Here is a 15471-nt window from a genome sequence, read left to right as displayed (position 1 = left end):
TCATTGTCAATCGATGAGGCATCCATTAGTCGGATGCATCCAACACTAAACCGTCCTACAACCTCCTTCCTTGCAATAGATCCTAGCAGTGAAAGGCACTAGCTCGGATAAAATCGAAAATGTTTCGCTCGTGTTGCTATTCCAACACCACCGACCGACCAACCAACCAACGAAGAAGCATCAGGACTGACTGAATACTGGCTGTTGTTGCTTTACGGCCACCGACCGCCGCCGCCGCCACCACAAAGCACCGCAGCGCGCTAACTACACAAAGTGTCGTGTAGATACCTTGCCTCGTTGTTCGATGCTGCCACTACTGCTGCTGTTGCTGCTGCTGGGTATGTGACTATTATACGATAAGCACAATTTGCGGAAATGTCGCAGCTGCGGCATTCGCTTATTCGATCATAAATTTCGTATGTTTGGAGGAAGGATAATATTGCTCTTCGTTCGTGGGGTCGGTCGGACGGGCGCTTTCTTCCCACATTCGAGCGAGTGCTTAGAGCATCATCTGGCCGGCCTTTCCGGGAGAGCTCAAGACGTCCATCTTCTTCCACTTCTGGCTATTGGCGATGAGTTGGCACATAGGTACACTCTAACACGAACCGATTGTAGCTGCTACTGCCGCCCCCCATGTAACAAGCACCAGTTTTCAGATTCAATCGTAATCTATTGTGACAGGAAATATGTTCGTGAAGGATAAGCTTCAAAAACATCAACAATTTGTTCGGGACAAGTCTTGATTGGCGTTTGTTTGCTCTACATATACGAACGTGTACACACACGGAATAAGGACGATGACGACGACGACGACGACCATACAGATGCTGACGACACACTCGCAAGCAAACAATTCCCCTTCAAACTGGGTCCAACCCAATCCTCAGAGTCTGACTGACCTCTCAAGATGGACAAACATGCGAATGCGAGAAGGATTATCGAACGGGGGGACAGGACACGAACTGCATTTCCGAGAAGGATTTATTTCTGCAGACATACACATACAATACCAACTGAAGCGCAAAAGCAAACTCCCCAAGAATGGTAGATATGTACTGCACCGAAACTTGGCAGTGATAAATCATATCTTTTCTCTGGACATTTATGGGCATTTTGAAAGTATTTAGGTTTAAGTTTTTGAAAGTAGGCAGAATTTCCCGAAAATTTAGGAGTTAATCCATACTAGCATTTTTTTTCTTGTAAACCAACAAGGAATTTTATCAAACATGTTTCTCTTCGAGCTCACTCAGAACCAACCTAGTGCATCAGAAAATTTAAAAAATAACGGTAACTATTGCAACGGCGGGTATTCATATGGGAGAGCAAATGGAGGTCTTAGGAGCGTTTCAGGGGTCCCAAGTTGTTTCAGCGAGAAACCAGGAGATTCCAAGGGAGTTTCGGAGGTCTGAGAGAGTTTCGGAGGATTTTCGACGAATTTTGGAGCCGTTACAGGTATGTTTTCGGTGGGTTTCCAAGGGTCTCATGTGCGTTACATGGGGTCGCAGTTGACTTAAGAGGGTTTTAAAGGGATTACTGAAAGCCTCTGAATATTTTAGGCTGGTTTCAGAGGCGTTGCGGATGCGTTTTTGGTGGTTGCGAAGGGTCTCAGGTGCGTTACATGGTGTCCGATGGAATTTTAAGGGGATTCCGGAGGTATTTCAGGAATTCTCAGAGCATTTGAGGTGGACTTCAGAGGAGTTACGAAGTGCCTCAGGTGCGTTATAATTTCCTTTAAACCCTCTTATACTATCCTGATCTAAAATGCCTGGAAACGCCCCTGAAGCCTCCGTAATCCCATTGAAACGCCCTTGAAACCATCTTAATCAATATGAATAGCCTCTAAAACTGTCCAAAGGAACCCTAAATAGGCTCCAGGAATCCTCTAAGGCGCCGTCCACAAATTACGTAACGCTCTAGGGGGAGGGGGAAGGTTGTATGGCCAAGCGTTACGGCCCATACAAAAAAAATCGGGATTTCATACAATAAAGCGTTACGGAAGGGGGAGGGTGGGTTTGAAAAATGTCGATTTTAGCGTTACGAATAAATGGATGCTGCCTAAAACGCATTTAAAAAAAACTTTAAACGCCCTTGAAATGCTATTGAACGCCCCTAAAACCTCTAGGAACGCCATTAAAATGCCCATCCCCCTGAAACTCTCTGAAATGACTCTGGAATGCCTTTAAACGACCCTTAAAACCCTTGTAACGCACTTTAAAGGCTCCAGAGATCCCCTGAATTGCCCTTAAAGCCCTTTGAAATCCCCTTGAAACCCCCTTGATACTATAGAAATTCCCCTGAATCTCCCATAATCCCATTAAAACACCAACATATCCTGACAGAACACCCTAAAAAGGCTCTGAAATCCCCTGAAATAACCCCCTAAAACACCCCTGAAGCCCCTGGAACCCCCTTCTGGGATTTTTCTGGACATCCCCTTACTGCCGTCGGACGCATAAATGTCACAAGTTACACACGCTTTCTCGTGTTTTTCTTTTGTAACACATGACATTTATGCGTCCGAGGACGGCTTAGGCCCACTTCGAATGGCTGGGAGCAAGACCTGTTCTCGCGAATTTGATTCCCACATTGAAGCCCAAACTTAATAAATGCATAAATTTCCCTCTTTTTAAGCCTTTCTTAATATATACAGGGGGTGGCCAAAATGTTTGGGATAGGCAACTTTTTTTCTCTCACAAAAAAGTTCAACATGGTGTAACTTTCCATAGAGTGCATCAAATATTCTCAAATTAAGACCGTTTGTCAACCTATTACATGTACATCAGTGGTACAAATTTGAGCTCGATTGGTTAATCTTTCGCGAAGTTATAACCGTTCTGGTTAAAAACTATTTTTAAGACTATCAATTTTTGAACTCTCATATCTCGGAGATCAGTGAACCGAATTGAATGAAATTTTGAGCGATTATCAACAATATAATAATGCTAGAAAATACATCAAAACATAGGTACTTTTTAAACGTTGATAAAAGTTATGATGGTTTGAAATTTTCACCCATATAGAGGAAAATTAGTCAAATTTACAATACTGCTTACAAATTACTAAACATGTCTCCCTTTAATCCTAATAGGCTCTTATATATCTTATTATAGATATCATATGAACAGAAGTAGAAAATCTTTGGATATCAAAAATAAAATTTAACGGCATTAATGTAAAAAAGATACATTTTTTTCGAAAAAGATTCAAAATTGTCAATCTATTATAATTTTTTTCAACGTTTAAAAAGTACCTATGTTTTGATGAATTTTCAAGCATTATTATAATGTTGATAATCGCTCAAAATTTTATTCAATTCGGTTCACTGGTCTCCGAGATATGAGAGTTCAAAATCTGATAGTCTTAAAAATAGTGTTTTACCAGAACGGTTATAACTTTGCGAAAAATTAACCAATCATGCTCAAATTTGTACCACTGATGCACATATAATAGGTTGACAAACGGTCAAAATTTGAGAATATTTGATGCACTCTATAAGAAGTTACAGCATGTTGAACTTTTTTAAGAAAGAAAAAAAGTTGCCTATCCCAAACATTATGGCCATCCCCTGTATATGCACAATGCACCAATGCTCATGCTCATCCTCATTCACATTTTTAATTTAAGCACACTCAGCCAATGAGGTTCCAGTGTATTATACCTAGATTTTCACATATATAGAATATACTTGAGTGATCTCAGAAAGATGTCCTAAGGCAATTTGAGAAAAAAAAATTGCATAAATTCCAGAAGATAAATCTGGAATAATGCCAGAAGGACTTTCTGAAAAAAAAAAAACAGAAAAGAACTGCTGAAACTATACCAGATGAAAGTTCAGGAAACATCCCAGATTGAAATGATTATTTTGAGTAAAACCAGAAAAAAAAACTGCAGATATTCTGTGAGGATTTCCTGAACAAATCTCCAGGTGAATACCAGAAACTACTGAAAAAGTTTAAGAAGGATCTTCTCTTCAGAAAAAAAATATGAAGTTAACAATGTCGCAAGCGTTGTTCTTCTACTTTCTGGATCCACGTTCCCACTCTCTTTAACTTATTGTTCCTTGACCTTTTACCGTATTTTAATTTATAATTTCAAGAAATTCGTGCATAAAATGTGTTTCATTTCCTCAGAATCGCATATGAAGTTATCTTTCATTCCGTTAATTTTGTGCTGATTTGGTTTTTACAAAGACTGTCGAATTTAATAGTTTTTTACCACATTATTTCCTGGTATGTACTTGTTAACAGTTTTAAGAGAATTAAATGAATTCAGAATACATGTTTTATACGAAAAAAACATTTAGGTTCCTCGTGTGAAATTCATGCAATCAAAGATTTTTAAGTAGTGGGTTATCTCTCTTGCATTTTTCATACTATCCATCGGCGAACGGATTCATTCGAAGCAAGGATCGGTATATTCGCCTCACTCCATTCATATTCACTCCTCTTTGCTGAAGCGAATCGAGAAAGATGCAGCAAGTGGATCGTCGCGATCAAACACGCAACCCCATCACCAATGGGAAGCGATGAGCCAGCTGCTTGACATGAATATTCGTTGTCATTCGTCGCAGTTTGGATCGCAAGTGAATGAATGAATGGTGAATGGTGAAGAATGCTGGTGAGCGATCGAAGCGGCTATTATCATAAGTAAGGACTGTTCAATTTATAAAACGGACAACTTTATAAGGCTATAAAAAGATGACGCGTAGTTCAAATTTAACCACCCTTGAATCGTTGTTCAGTACATCATCTGTCATTACAATGATCATTTTGGCATCGAATAAAAATAGTTTTATTTTATAGAAAATCGGCCAGGTGTTCAATAAGGCGAATATTTTGATTGCTGAAAATTGAAAATATATATAAAATTACTGTTCACATATGGTATATCGTTTTTTGTACCAGAAAAGTATGTGCCATGCGGCAGCAGCATGATTAATAAACATTCTGGCAAAATTTAAACTCAATCGGAAAATTAAGTGTTGAGATATTAAAGTCTCAAGCAAGATTCGATTTTTTCAATAAAATTCAATTGTAAAGCAAAAAGGGCATGAAAATATTAAATAATCATTTTTTTTATGCATCTTGTCGAAAGTGGGAATAATGTGGATTTAAATGCAGAAAACTGCTTCTTAATAGCATTGCTGGTTTGGTTACTGTGCGCTATTGCAGACACAGTAATCAAAACGGTTTCGTTCTTTGAAGGTTCTTCCAAATAGCCATGCAACCTAATGCAAATTTTGCATAACAATAATGTTGGAAATGAAAACTTTGCATCCGATTATTATTAAATAAGGTGTACAATAACATAGGACCAACTTTGCTGAAAAATAAAAATAACAAGATTCGCTAGAGTCGAATATCTGCATCAATGGAGAAAAGGGTTTGACATTTTTCAATATGGCCATCTTTATGGATTAAATTTTTTATGAAAGACGCAATTATAATTAAATTTTTCTTCTGTATTATTCAGAGAGCAATATTCTACTACTCTGGACAATTTTTTAGCCGAATCCGTGATGTTATTGCAGCACAGGACTTAAATGAACATTTTTTCATAATTTCTATGAAAATAAGGCAACTCATCATATCAAGCCGGAGACTGCTTGGTGCATTATTACTGACAAACTATTAAGCTTTACCTTTAATAGAATAGTATAAGATTCCAATACATTAAAAACTTCTTGAAAATGTGCATATTAAGTATGTGGAAAGTTATGTCGAATTTTGAGAAATGGGTTTTTATTGATGTTTTACGAAAACCGCTTCAGTTACACAATAAAAAACATTTTGCTTAATGTTGTATTTTTCCTACATTTGAGAATAGCTAGGGTAGTGGAGGTATTTTGGACCGGGCAGGTATTTTGGCCCACCTAGGGAGTTTTATGATATTTATCACATAATCTCTACTAAATCTTGGTAATTTTTTATTGGAACACGAAAAGTATTCAATTATGTTATGACCTTTATTTTGGATGTCAGTTAAATATGCTGTTCAGTATCAAAAATAGAGAAAATGTTTTCACTTCCAATGAAACGCACGAAAAAGCACCAAAAACAAAGAAGGTGACAAATTTGTAGTCGGCTTCGAAGAGGTATTAAATTTTACAAATAAATATTTATTTCATGTGAATGTAGTTAGGGCCTTGTAAGAACTCAAAATAAACTGTTCTTAACCTCGGTGGAGCGATAATATTCACTAAAATGGTGGTTTGAGGTATGGCCAAAATATGTTCAACATAATCAGATGTGGACATATTTTGGACCACCTGTCAGATCCGAGGTCAGATCCATCTCTCCAGTTCCTTCTTAAGGGACAAAATATTCATGCCAATGTAATGTACTCTAAAACATATAAATAGAATAAGTTGGGACCCCCCGTGATCTGGGTTGTTATACGTTTATTTTACAATGAAATTGTTGTGGGTTCGATTTGTTCTAACAACTTTTCGCCAAGTTAAAAATTTCGATTCGGTTTGTGTCCTAACAACTTGTCGACAAGTTGAAATTTTCAGGTGTTTAGTCATCCAGTGTAGAAAATTTGTCCTTCTCGGCAATCAGTTGATGACTGCGACAATGTGTTATCTAATGTATGTTTGACAAATTACGTATCATTCAAATTACTTTATTTTTGATGGCCTTTCCACTCATTAAAATATGTGTGGAACGTCTTTATACTTAGCAAAATCACTAGACTTCCACACTTCCTATTAAGCGTTACGTAATTTATACATGGTGACTGACGTCATGCAATAATTATTAAATACACGTTTCGTGTCACATTTTTTTTATAAAACATCATACTACAATGCGTAAAAACTGGCAATTGCAACAAAATTTCATTTTTTTTACCGTTACGTAATTTTTAAACGTTCCCTGCCTCAAAAAATGAATAGAAAAGATGTAAACTTCACGTAGTTTTAATTATTTTTAAATTTTTGCTGAGGTGGCTTTGATTTTATGAATCAATTGAAGTTTAATTAGGTGGGCCAAAATGTGTGCACTTGGTGGTCCAAAATAAAATCAGGTGGTCCAAAATAGAAGCCCGAGATCCTTCAGGAGTTTTGATATTTCTTGTATTTACTACACCAATTTCGAGTTCTGTTTGGCCTTTTTCGACAGAAAACTTGTTGCTCTACGTAATGCCTACTGAAATTATCCATATTTTGAAGTGGGAACCTTCTTTATTCGCTGAATTGTTCATCCACTTCCTAAAGGGGTCCAAAATACCTCCCTTACCCTATAGAAAGTTATGCAAAAAACTGATAATGATTTTATTGAAAAATAAAAAAGATATCGCAAAGGCAAGTTGTCCGTTTTATAAATTGAACAGTCCTTAGAAGAGAATTTCTGCATGTAATGCATACATTTTTACTTTATTGTTTGCTGAAATGCTAGATTAACAAAGAAAATAATTCGAAAACATCAAAAATTCGTCTGCACAATATCAATCGCATCACTCACGAATCGCATTCGCTTGCAATGCGAATGTGGACGAATGAGTTATTTCCAAGTGTGGCTTCCCACCATTCGTCGGAGTTTTCTGTCGTCGCTGATAAGCATAGGGGAAAGTGGGGCAATATGCCATTTTTCAAACTTTCATCGTTTTCAATGATATATAGCCTGAATTGTTAGGCTTTCAAAGTGGTAACAGCAACTAGACAATATTTGCTCGATGCTTCAGCAAAAATATTCACTAAATTATTGCATTTTCATCGATTTTTAGCGATTTCAAAAACTGGTTCGTAAAACGGAAGTGGTGCAAAAAGGCCACCTGACATGGGGTAAGATGCCACTTCATGAAAACATTCAAAAATTACGTCCATTAATTTTCTGGCATTTTCGACTCACTTTCATTCCTCTGTCGCGTTTTTTTCGTATACTCAATACATGGAGTGTCACCCCTTTCCCCGCCAAACGATGGTCGTCATATTTGAATGACCCCTAACATGGATAGCGTAGACATCAACAACCATGTGCCTCCATGGACGCCTCAATCTCATTGGAAACACTTGGCTGGTAATAAAATCACCCAAAAACCTTTATTGCAAGCACGAAAAACCGGAAGTTGCCAATTTTCATTGGGAAATCAAAAGATTTTCCGTGGGTTTGGCGGCCTAGCTTCTATAAGAATGATTAATGCAAACATATCTTGACACCATTCACTTACAGCAATGAACACGTCCCATTCAGGAATGATTTTATGAGCTGGGCCATTTTACCCCATCTTGGCATTTTGGGCTCTGTTCCCCTACACACGAACTAAAGCGACAACCGTTCGCTGCTGACTGTCTTCGAATGTGGAAGAAGATGAAAAGTGGAAATCAGGAACACTGATTCAAAGACAGCGTCACTTGCGGCGGCAAATCGAACCATTTGAACAATAAATAATCGAAGTAGCTATGATTTTCTGCTGCGTCGTAGACGTTGTTTTATTTTGAGAGAGTCGTAGTTCGACGTAGTTCGCACTCAAACCAAACGTGTCGAAGATCAGTTTTCATGAAAAAGACCATAAAACTTGATTCAGCATTACAAACTTCCGAATTGAAATTGCATTTGTGCATCCCACACATTTGGGCTTGGTGCTCCAGAACCATGAAATTGACGTCTCAAGCTCGATCAAAGTTTTCATTGTTTTCGTTTTCTTTTTCAATCGTAGTCACCTGCCGGTTTGCGGCAGTGAATTAGTTAGACCGCGAGTCAACCGTGGCGCTGCTATCGGTAAAATGCGTTCGCCAACTTTGCGCCAGAGTGGGTCATATTCTTAATTTAATATATTTGATGCAATCATCTTTTATAAATTTTACAACTAGTTTTACGAGGAGTTTCCTGAAAATTTTCTCTAGGGGATTTTCTTTCCAGAAACTCTACATGGCAATCTTCTGCACCATCACCATCCTCTTAATCCAAAAAATATACCTCAAATTTCTAACAAAAACATTCGCGACAAACGCATTATACGAACTTTCACCACGTTCTTTCTTTGAAAATCTCTGTTGAAGCAACTCAACGTTAACGTCGCTCCGACGCAGAGATTCCAACACTCGCTGTTTAACGACCATCATCAAATTTGCTCCAATGGTGATCAATTTGCACTTATACTATTGTGCTTCTTGGCACGGCACTACAAACACAAATAGCACACCACGTGAATATGAATTTAGATTAGGCGTAGAGCAAAAACTAATGCAGTCAGAGCTTCGTGTTTCATCGTGTGTTTCAAGAAGAAGAGACGATAGCTGTTTTTGAATGTTGTTGATACAGCTTACAACGACGCTTAGCTTGAGTTCCTTTGGCGTGACTAGATTTTGCATTGACGAACGGCAAAAGTTTGAAGTTACAATCATTGGGCATGAACCATCCTTGAATTGCACAACTCTGCTACATGATATGTGGCTGATTTACATGTACGGAGTCTAGTAGACGCATAGAAGGATTTTTGACAGAGCTCTTCAAAAACTTTCCCATTTTATTATGACAACATGTTGAAACTTATTTGGTCTCTGGTACAGTTTAACTTTATAAGAAATTTATGCATCTCAAAATAATTTTTCTGGAGAATTCCACGTAGTAAGAAAAGAATCGAACAAAATACAATTAAGTAAAAAAGAAAATCGTTTTAAGTACTGTTCCTTTGAATTCCACTAAGAATTTGCATCCTTTGGCAGATACGTATTTCGACCTCAACTGTAGGGTCGTCTTCAGTGTCTTGTACTTGAGTCAAGTCAAGTACAAGACACTGAAGACGACCTTACAGTTGAGGTCGGAATACGTATCTGTCAAAGGATGCAAATTCTTAATGGAATTCAAAGGAACAGTAGCTACTTAACACAATTTTCTTTTTTACTTACAGATATTCCCCTTACAAGCCCAGGTTAATCATCATGAAAATTTAATTGGCTTCTTTACCGGTGTTGAGATAATTCCATATTCTGAATCTGCATACGAAACTGAGCCGAAATCCAAATTTTCATGAATTTTGGTGCCCGGGAACCTATTTAAAAATCAATTTTAAGTTTGTAAGGGAGCGATTTGTCGAATCATCCCTCGTCGCATTTTGTACTGGGTGGAGCTGTCAAACAGTTACCCAGCTGTCAAAAGGTGATTTCAAAAAATCTCTTTGAAATTTATTTTAGGTACCAAAATAAAGTTCTAAAAATCTTGATTTTTTTCAGATTTTTAGAACTTTATTTTGGTGCTAGCTCAGAAAAAGATGCTCTTTCGTATAAAATTATAAATTTAAAAACCAAATTGTTTCAAAACCATCTTCAAAGAAACTGAAGGCGATATACATGAAAAAGGTAGATAATCAATAATAATTTCTTGTGTTTTTATGTCTCATAGTTTATAAGATTTTTTGACGGGAAAACTTTCCGACTTCCAACATACATACTCACAAATTATGAGTTCTTCCTTCGGAATGGAAGTACAGCGTGCAACCCGAGATGAACTAGCCAGGGGCCAAATATCTCATTAATAAAGAACTTTCTATGATATTTCTTAAGAAATTTGTAATCTGATGTGAATTTGAAAAATTTTCAAGGACATTCGTGGACATAAATATTTCAAAAAATTTTAGCAGCAATTTCTAGAAATATTGCACAGGAATTCTACCAGTTATACCAAGGCTCAGAGAGAATATATGGAGGAAATACTGAAAATTATCACTGGAGAATCGCCTAAACTATCCTCTCGAAGAAGAGGAGAAATCTAACAGCGAAGAATCCTTCGCTGTTAGAGTTCTGAAAGAAAACCCCATGGAAATCACTGGTAGAATTGCTATAGTGACCTCTGGGAAAGTTCCAGGATATTCGTTTTTTAAGATCCTCTCCCAACCTTCCTTGTAGTACAAATATATAAGTGTGCGCTGAATCAGAGGTCCTCCATAAATCAACATTTCCTCCTGCTGTCCTTAGTTACGGAAAAGATGGAAATGAAAATGAATCTGATTGTTGCTAGTATCCTATCTGAGAAACAGTTTTTTTTTTATTTTGAGTATTTACCTGATTAGTTACTACAATTATGTCTAACGTTGTTTTCCAAGCCACCCGTCTAATCTACTTTGTTTGCTCTGTTATTTCTACGTGGATTTTACGGCTAATATACTCAATACACCCCTTTTTCATTTGAACTGCCATTGTTGTCTTTCATCTTCATTTTCCATGGATTATGTCGGTTCCGTCACCACCAGCAGAGCGCATACATATCAAAGCAATTGCACATCCCATGGATACGAATTTCTCCCAAGGTAATGGAGCTCTGTATACAGCTCTAAAGTGAGTTTGATTGAAATTTCAATTAATTCCCCGTTTGCTCGTCTTCTGAGTTCCGCGTGCGAGTGTGCCCTTTTCAGCGCACCCATTCCGCTCCCGATTGCAGCAGCTCGTGTAGGAACCATTCCAAGTACCAACTATACTAGTACACACAATGCTTGTCACTTGTCACTAGCATTAACTCATTATTTCCCGTCCCGTGCATTACTCGGTCGCAATCGATGTATCTTCTCACCGTGTCTCGTTTCTCTTTCTCCCCCGTGTATAGGTAAGGAGCAGTGTCGAACGCCAGACTCACCGGAAGGAGCGCGAGTGGTGGCGCCACGGTCGCCGATTTCGCCTCAGGTGTCACAGCATCACAGCAGCCTGGTGCCCCAGCCGAGATCTGGCGGTGCTGGCAATGGCGGCACTGGGTCATCATCACAAGTCGCAAGCCGCAACGGGAGCTCATCGCCGCCGGGCGAGGCTCGAGTGCTGAACGGTAGCGGTGGAAGTGCCGGGGGCGGCGGCGGTGGTGGCGGAGGCGGAGGAGGTGGAGGCAGTTTGGGATCGATTACGCCTCCGCCTGTCATCACTTCCGCTTCGGCAGTGGCAGCAGCAGCCGCCGCAGCGGCACAGCAGGACACAACCAAGCTGCTCAAGATACGGCGCTTTCTTGGCGCACTGGTTCAGTTCGGACAGGATACCAACGTGGACATTGGGGACCGGGTACGGTCCCTGGTGCTGTCATTGGCGGTGAGTTGTTATTTTTTAGGAGTGTTGTTTCGAATATCAAGATATAAATTTTATTAGTCATATCTTTTAAAACCTGCTACATTCAGCGAAATAAAAATATATACAATAATATTATTTCTAATTCTGTTTGGTCGATGTTAAGTCAGAGAGGACCATGTGTTTTTTCCTAATTTCGAGACAAACGGCTTCAAAGTTTACAACTCTGTATTATTTGAGGTTTTCAACATATTTTCGTGAAATTTTCCGGATCTACGTAATTCTTCTTTTCATTATTTATTTATTATATTATTGTACAATTGACATTTCATATTACGGGGCTTACACACACGGAGGGGTAGCCTAAAGGGGTTAATTAAACTGATGACCGGACTTAAGCTGTTGGAGTAGCCAGACTTTTGTCATGAGATAGCAACTTTATGTTGACTGCCGAAGGAATTCAGCGATTTTAACACACCCTGCTACAACAAACCATAAGGTAAAGAATTCCCTTCTGGAAAAATTCTGCAGCCATAGGTAAACCTTGCGCTGGTGGTGAGTACACTTCAATCATCATCATCATCATCATCATCAAATTTTCGTGAAATTTTCTTATAAAACTTTATAACTATTCGTCAGAGTATCATTCTGTACTGAATGTGAAAAAACGTGAAATTAAACTTAAACCGAGCGATTGCTAAGTAATTGATTGGTCCACTCTGACTGAAAGTTTTTGGGAAAATTACAACCAATGACATTACGCATTCACGTTTTTATATATTTGATCGACAATTAACAAAGGTGCACCATGTTGTATAAGTGAACTAAGAATTTGAAATTTTCATTTAACTTCAGTGCAGATTACATTTCGACCAGGAATTTAGAGGAAACGAGATTCTTCCAATATTTTTGATTGGTTCGGAATACCTGTCTGAACACTTTTTATACTTAAAATATCACACATTTTTGTCGAAGACGACAAATTCGTACTTAGAGCCATTTTTGAGCATGAGCATGAGCATGATTGACCGCCCGCGGTTGTTCCTCTGTTATTGCAAGGACAACTGCATTTACACAAAGAACCAACAGATGGCGCTTGGGATTAGCTTTCTCTTCATTGTGTAAATGCTGCAATCCCAATACTTTTCAATAAGCAATACCAGCGCCGGCCGCGTCCGAATGCAGGTCAATTGAGGATAGGGAAGGAAATGATGACGTGATTTTCGCTTAGGCCAATAACCGAGGAATTCTCTGCGTTACTACGAGAAATCACTAGGAGTTTGGACAGGGGGAATGGAGATGTGTTGAGGATTTCGACGTGGTAAACGAATGTAATGTTTTGATTCGTGATTAATAAAGCGCTTGCGAAGAAATACCCTTCTAAACCTTGGACGACGAACGCGATCTATTGTGCCTCAAAACTCACCCTACATAAGTTATTCATTCGCAACTAAGGAGAACACAATGCTAAACACCGACGCATCTGTAGTTTGCGTTTCCGCGCGAGACAATGCTGAACGCGATCGATTCACAAGTATTAACAAAATAACACGGGATAAATAAATCAGAAAGATCTTACCGCATGGTTCGCCGTCTATCTTTTACCGACCCTCTCTTTTTTCCAGAAATTCATGCAACGTTTATTTGAGTCAAAACATTTATTCATTTGGGCTAAAATATTACAAATATCGACACCGAAGATGACGAACCATTCAAATTTTTGTGTACATACATGCAAAAAATGAAAGAAAAATATTTATTACCAACTAAATGTGCATTTGGAACTAGCGCCGACACATGACGTGATGAACTTTTCAATATTTGTTAGATAAATACACAAAACCCAGTGCAGAATTTTATACATCCTATAGAATTAATTATTGTGATAAAATGGAACGAGCTCACCAATAAACATCCTTCGAAGTATCCAGTGCGAATGTGCTGCAGCATCTTCCACAAATTGGCCTCGAAATCACACTGAACCGCTACAACAACACACGGGTACGACGATGTGCACATTCAAATTATCGACGACGACGCGGCCGATCCGAATGAAAAAAGCGGCACTTCCACTTTGCCTCCAAAAACACACTTAACCGCCCCGTACGAAGACGAGCACGCACGCAGGACGACGACGCGATGCAACGACGAACCAAGACAGATTGAAATGTCATCCGCTGCTGACATCACACGACCGACTCGCACGAAAACTAGTTTTTTCCTCTAAAAGCACACACACAGAACGACGACGCGATGCAACGACGAACCAAGCCAGACTGAAATGTCATCCGCTGCTGACATCACACGACCGACTCGCACGAAAACTAGTTTTTTTTTCCTCCAAAAGCACGCGCACAGGACGACGACGCATGCAACGACGAACCAAGACTGACTCAATTCGTACTTAGAGCCATTTTTGTATGAAAAACTCCATATTTGTGAAATTAATTTAAACGCTTTAAACTAAAAACACCGTTTTCGTTTTCCCATCATTGAAAGATAAAAATAAAATCTTTCGAACAAGACTAAAATATTTGGAATTAGCTTGCGCCATTCTGAGATATTGAGCCTGAGATATTAAAAAAAAAAAAGCCATTTTTAGAATAAATGCATGAATTACTTTTTAAATTGACGATAAAAAAATGCTCGGAACAACGTTTTTAAAAAAAAAAAAAGTTTAAACTGTTATCGAAAGAACCCTATTTTTTCATAATTAATATCTCTGACACACTCTGAAAGATAGCAATATGATTTCTTCGGCAAAGTTAGTCAGAATTAAGTGTTTTTCAACTTTGTAGAACATTCTGTTACTCTACATGGTAACAATGAAAAGTTAACATTTTGATCTTGAGAACCATTTGGACCACCCTAATTTCACTTTATTAAAAAAAATGTTCAAAAATATGAAGAAGCTTTGCCGAAGACTGTGTATAGCTCAAACTAATAATATATGCTTATTATTTTTCTCCACTTAAATTCTAAAATTACATCGGCAAGTCCTCAGAATTTTGTAAACATCTTCAGCAATTTTATGTGTATTCCCTTTGTAATTCTTTATGATTTCATTGCATTTGTAGTTATTGTGTTCTAAAATTGCTTCGGTATTTGGTCAATAATTTGTCACATTTTTTGGAAATTTATTAGGATTTTCTGTGAATTATTCTGCCTATTTCATCGATAATTTCTTCAGCGATCTCTTTGAGAATTACTTCGGTGCTCAAAACTTTTTTGAGGCTTCCAACATTTTATTGTTCTTCGAAAATTCGAAGAAGCGTTTTCGGAAATTCCTTTGGCCATTAATTTGGGAATTTCTCGAACAATTATTTTTGGAATGATTTTCATAATTTCTTCGGTATATTCTTCGGGGATTGTTTCGGTAGTTTATGAATTTCTTCGACCATTCCTTTGCGAATTCTCCGACAATTTCTTTGGAAAATCGGAAATTTTCTATTGGGCTGGCACAAAGAATTTACAACGGAATCACGATT

At 38.2% G+C, this 15471-nt stretch overlaps 1 protein-coding gene across 3 annotated transcripts in view; it reads left to right on the top strand.

The window, feature by feature from the left end:
• Nucleotides 1–15471, top strand: part of LOC109623345 (protein CBFA2T2) — a 408298-nt gene that overhangs the window by 351052 nt on the left and 41775 nt on the right. For all 3 annotated transcript variants that reach the window (XR_003895409.2, XM_029865293.2, XM_029865291.2), the window contains exon 3: nt 11541–12007. Coding sequence is in view for 2 of the 3 variants with exons in the window: in XM_029865293.2 (XP_029721153.2) it covers nt 11541–12007 (467 nt within the window). In the remaining variant the exon portion in view is untranslated. The remainder of the gene's footprint in view (nt 1–11540; nt 12008–15471) is intronic.

The sequence above is a fragment of the Aedes albopictus genome, chromosome 3 (genome assembly GCF_035046485.1).
Source record: "Aedes albopictus strain Foshan chromosome 3, AalbF5, whole genome shotgun sequence".
NCBI lineage: Eukaryota > Metazoa > Arthropoda > Insecta > Diptera > Culicidae > Aedes > Aedes albopictus.
Note: the sequence above shows the minus strand (reverse complement) of the source record. Positions and strands in the feature narration are given on the sequence as shown.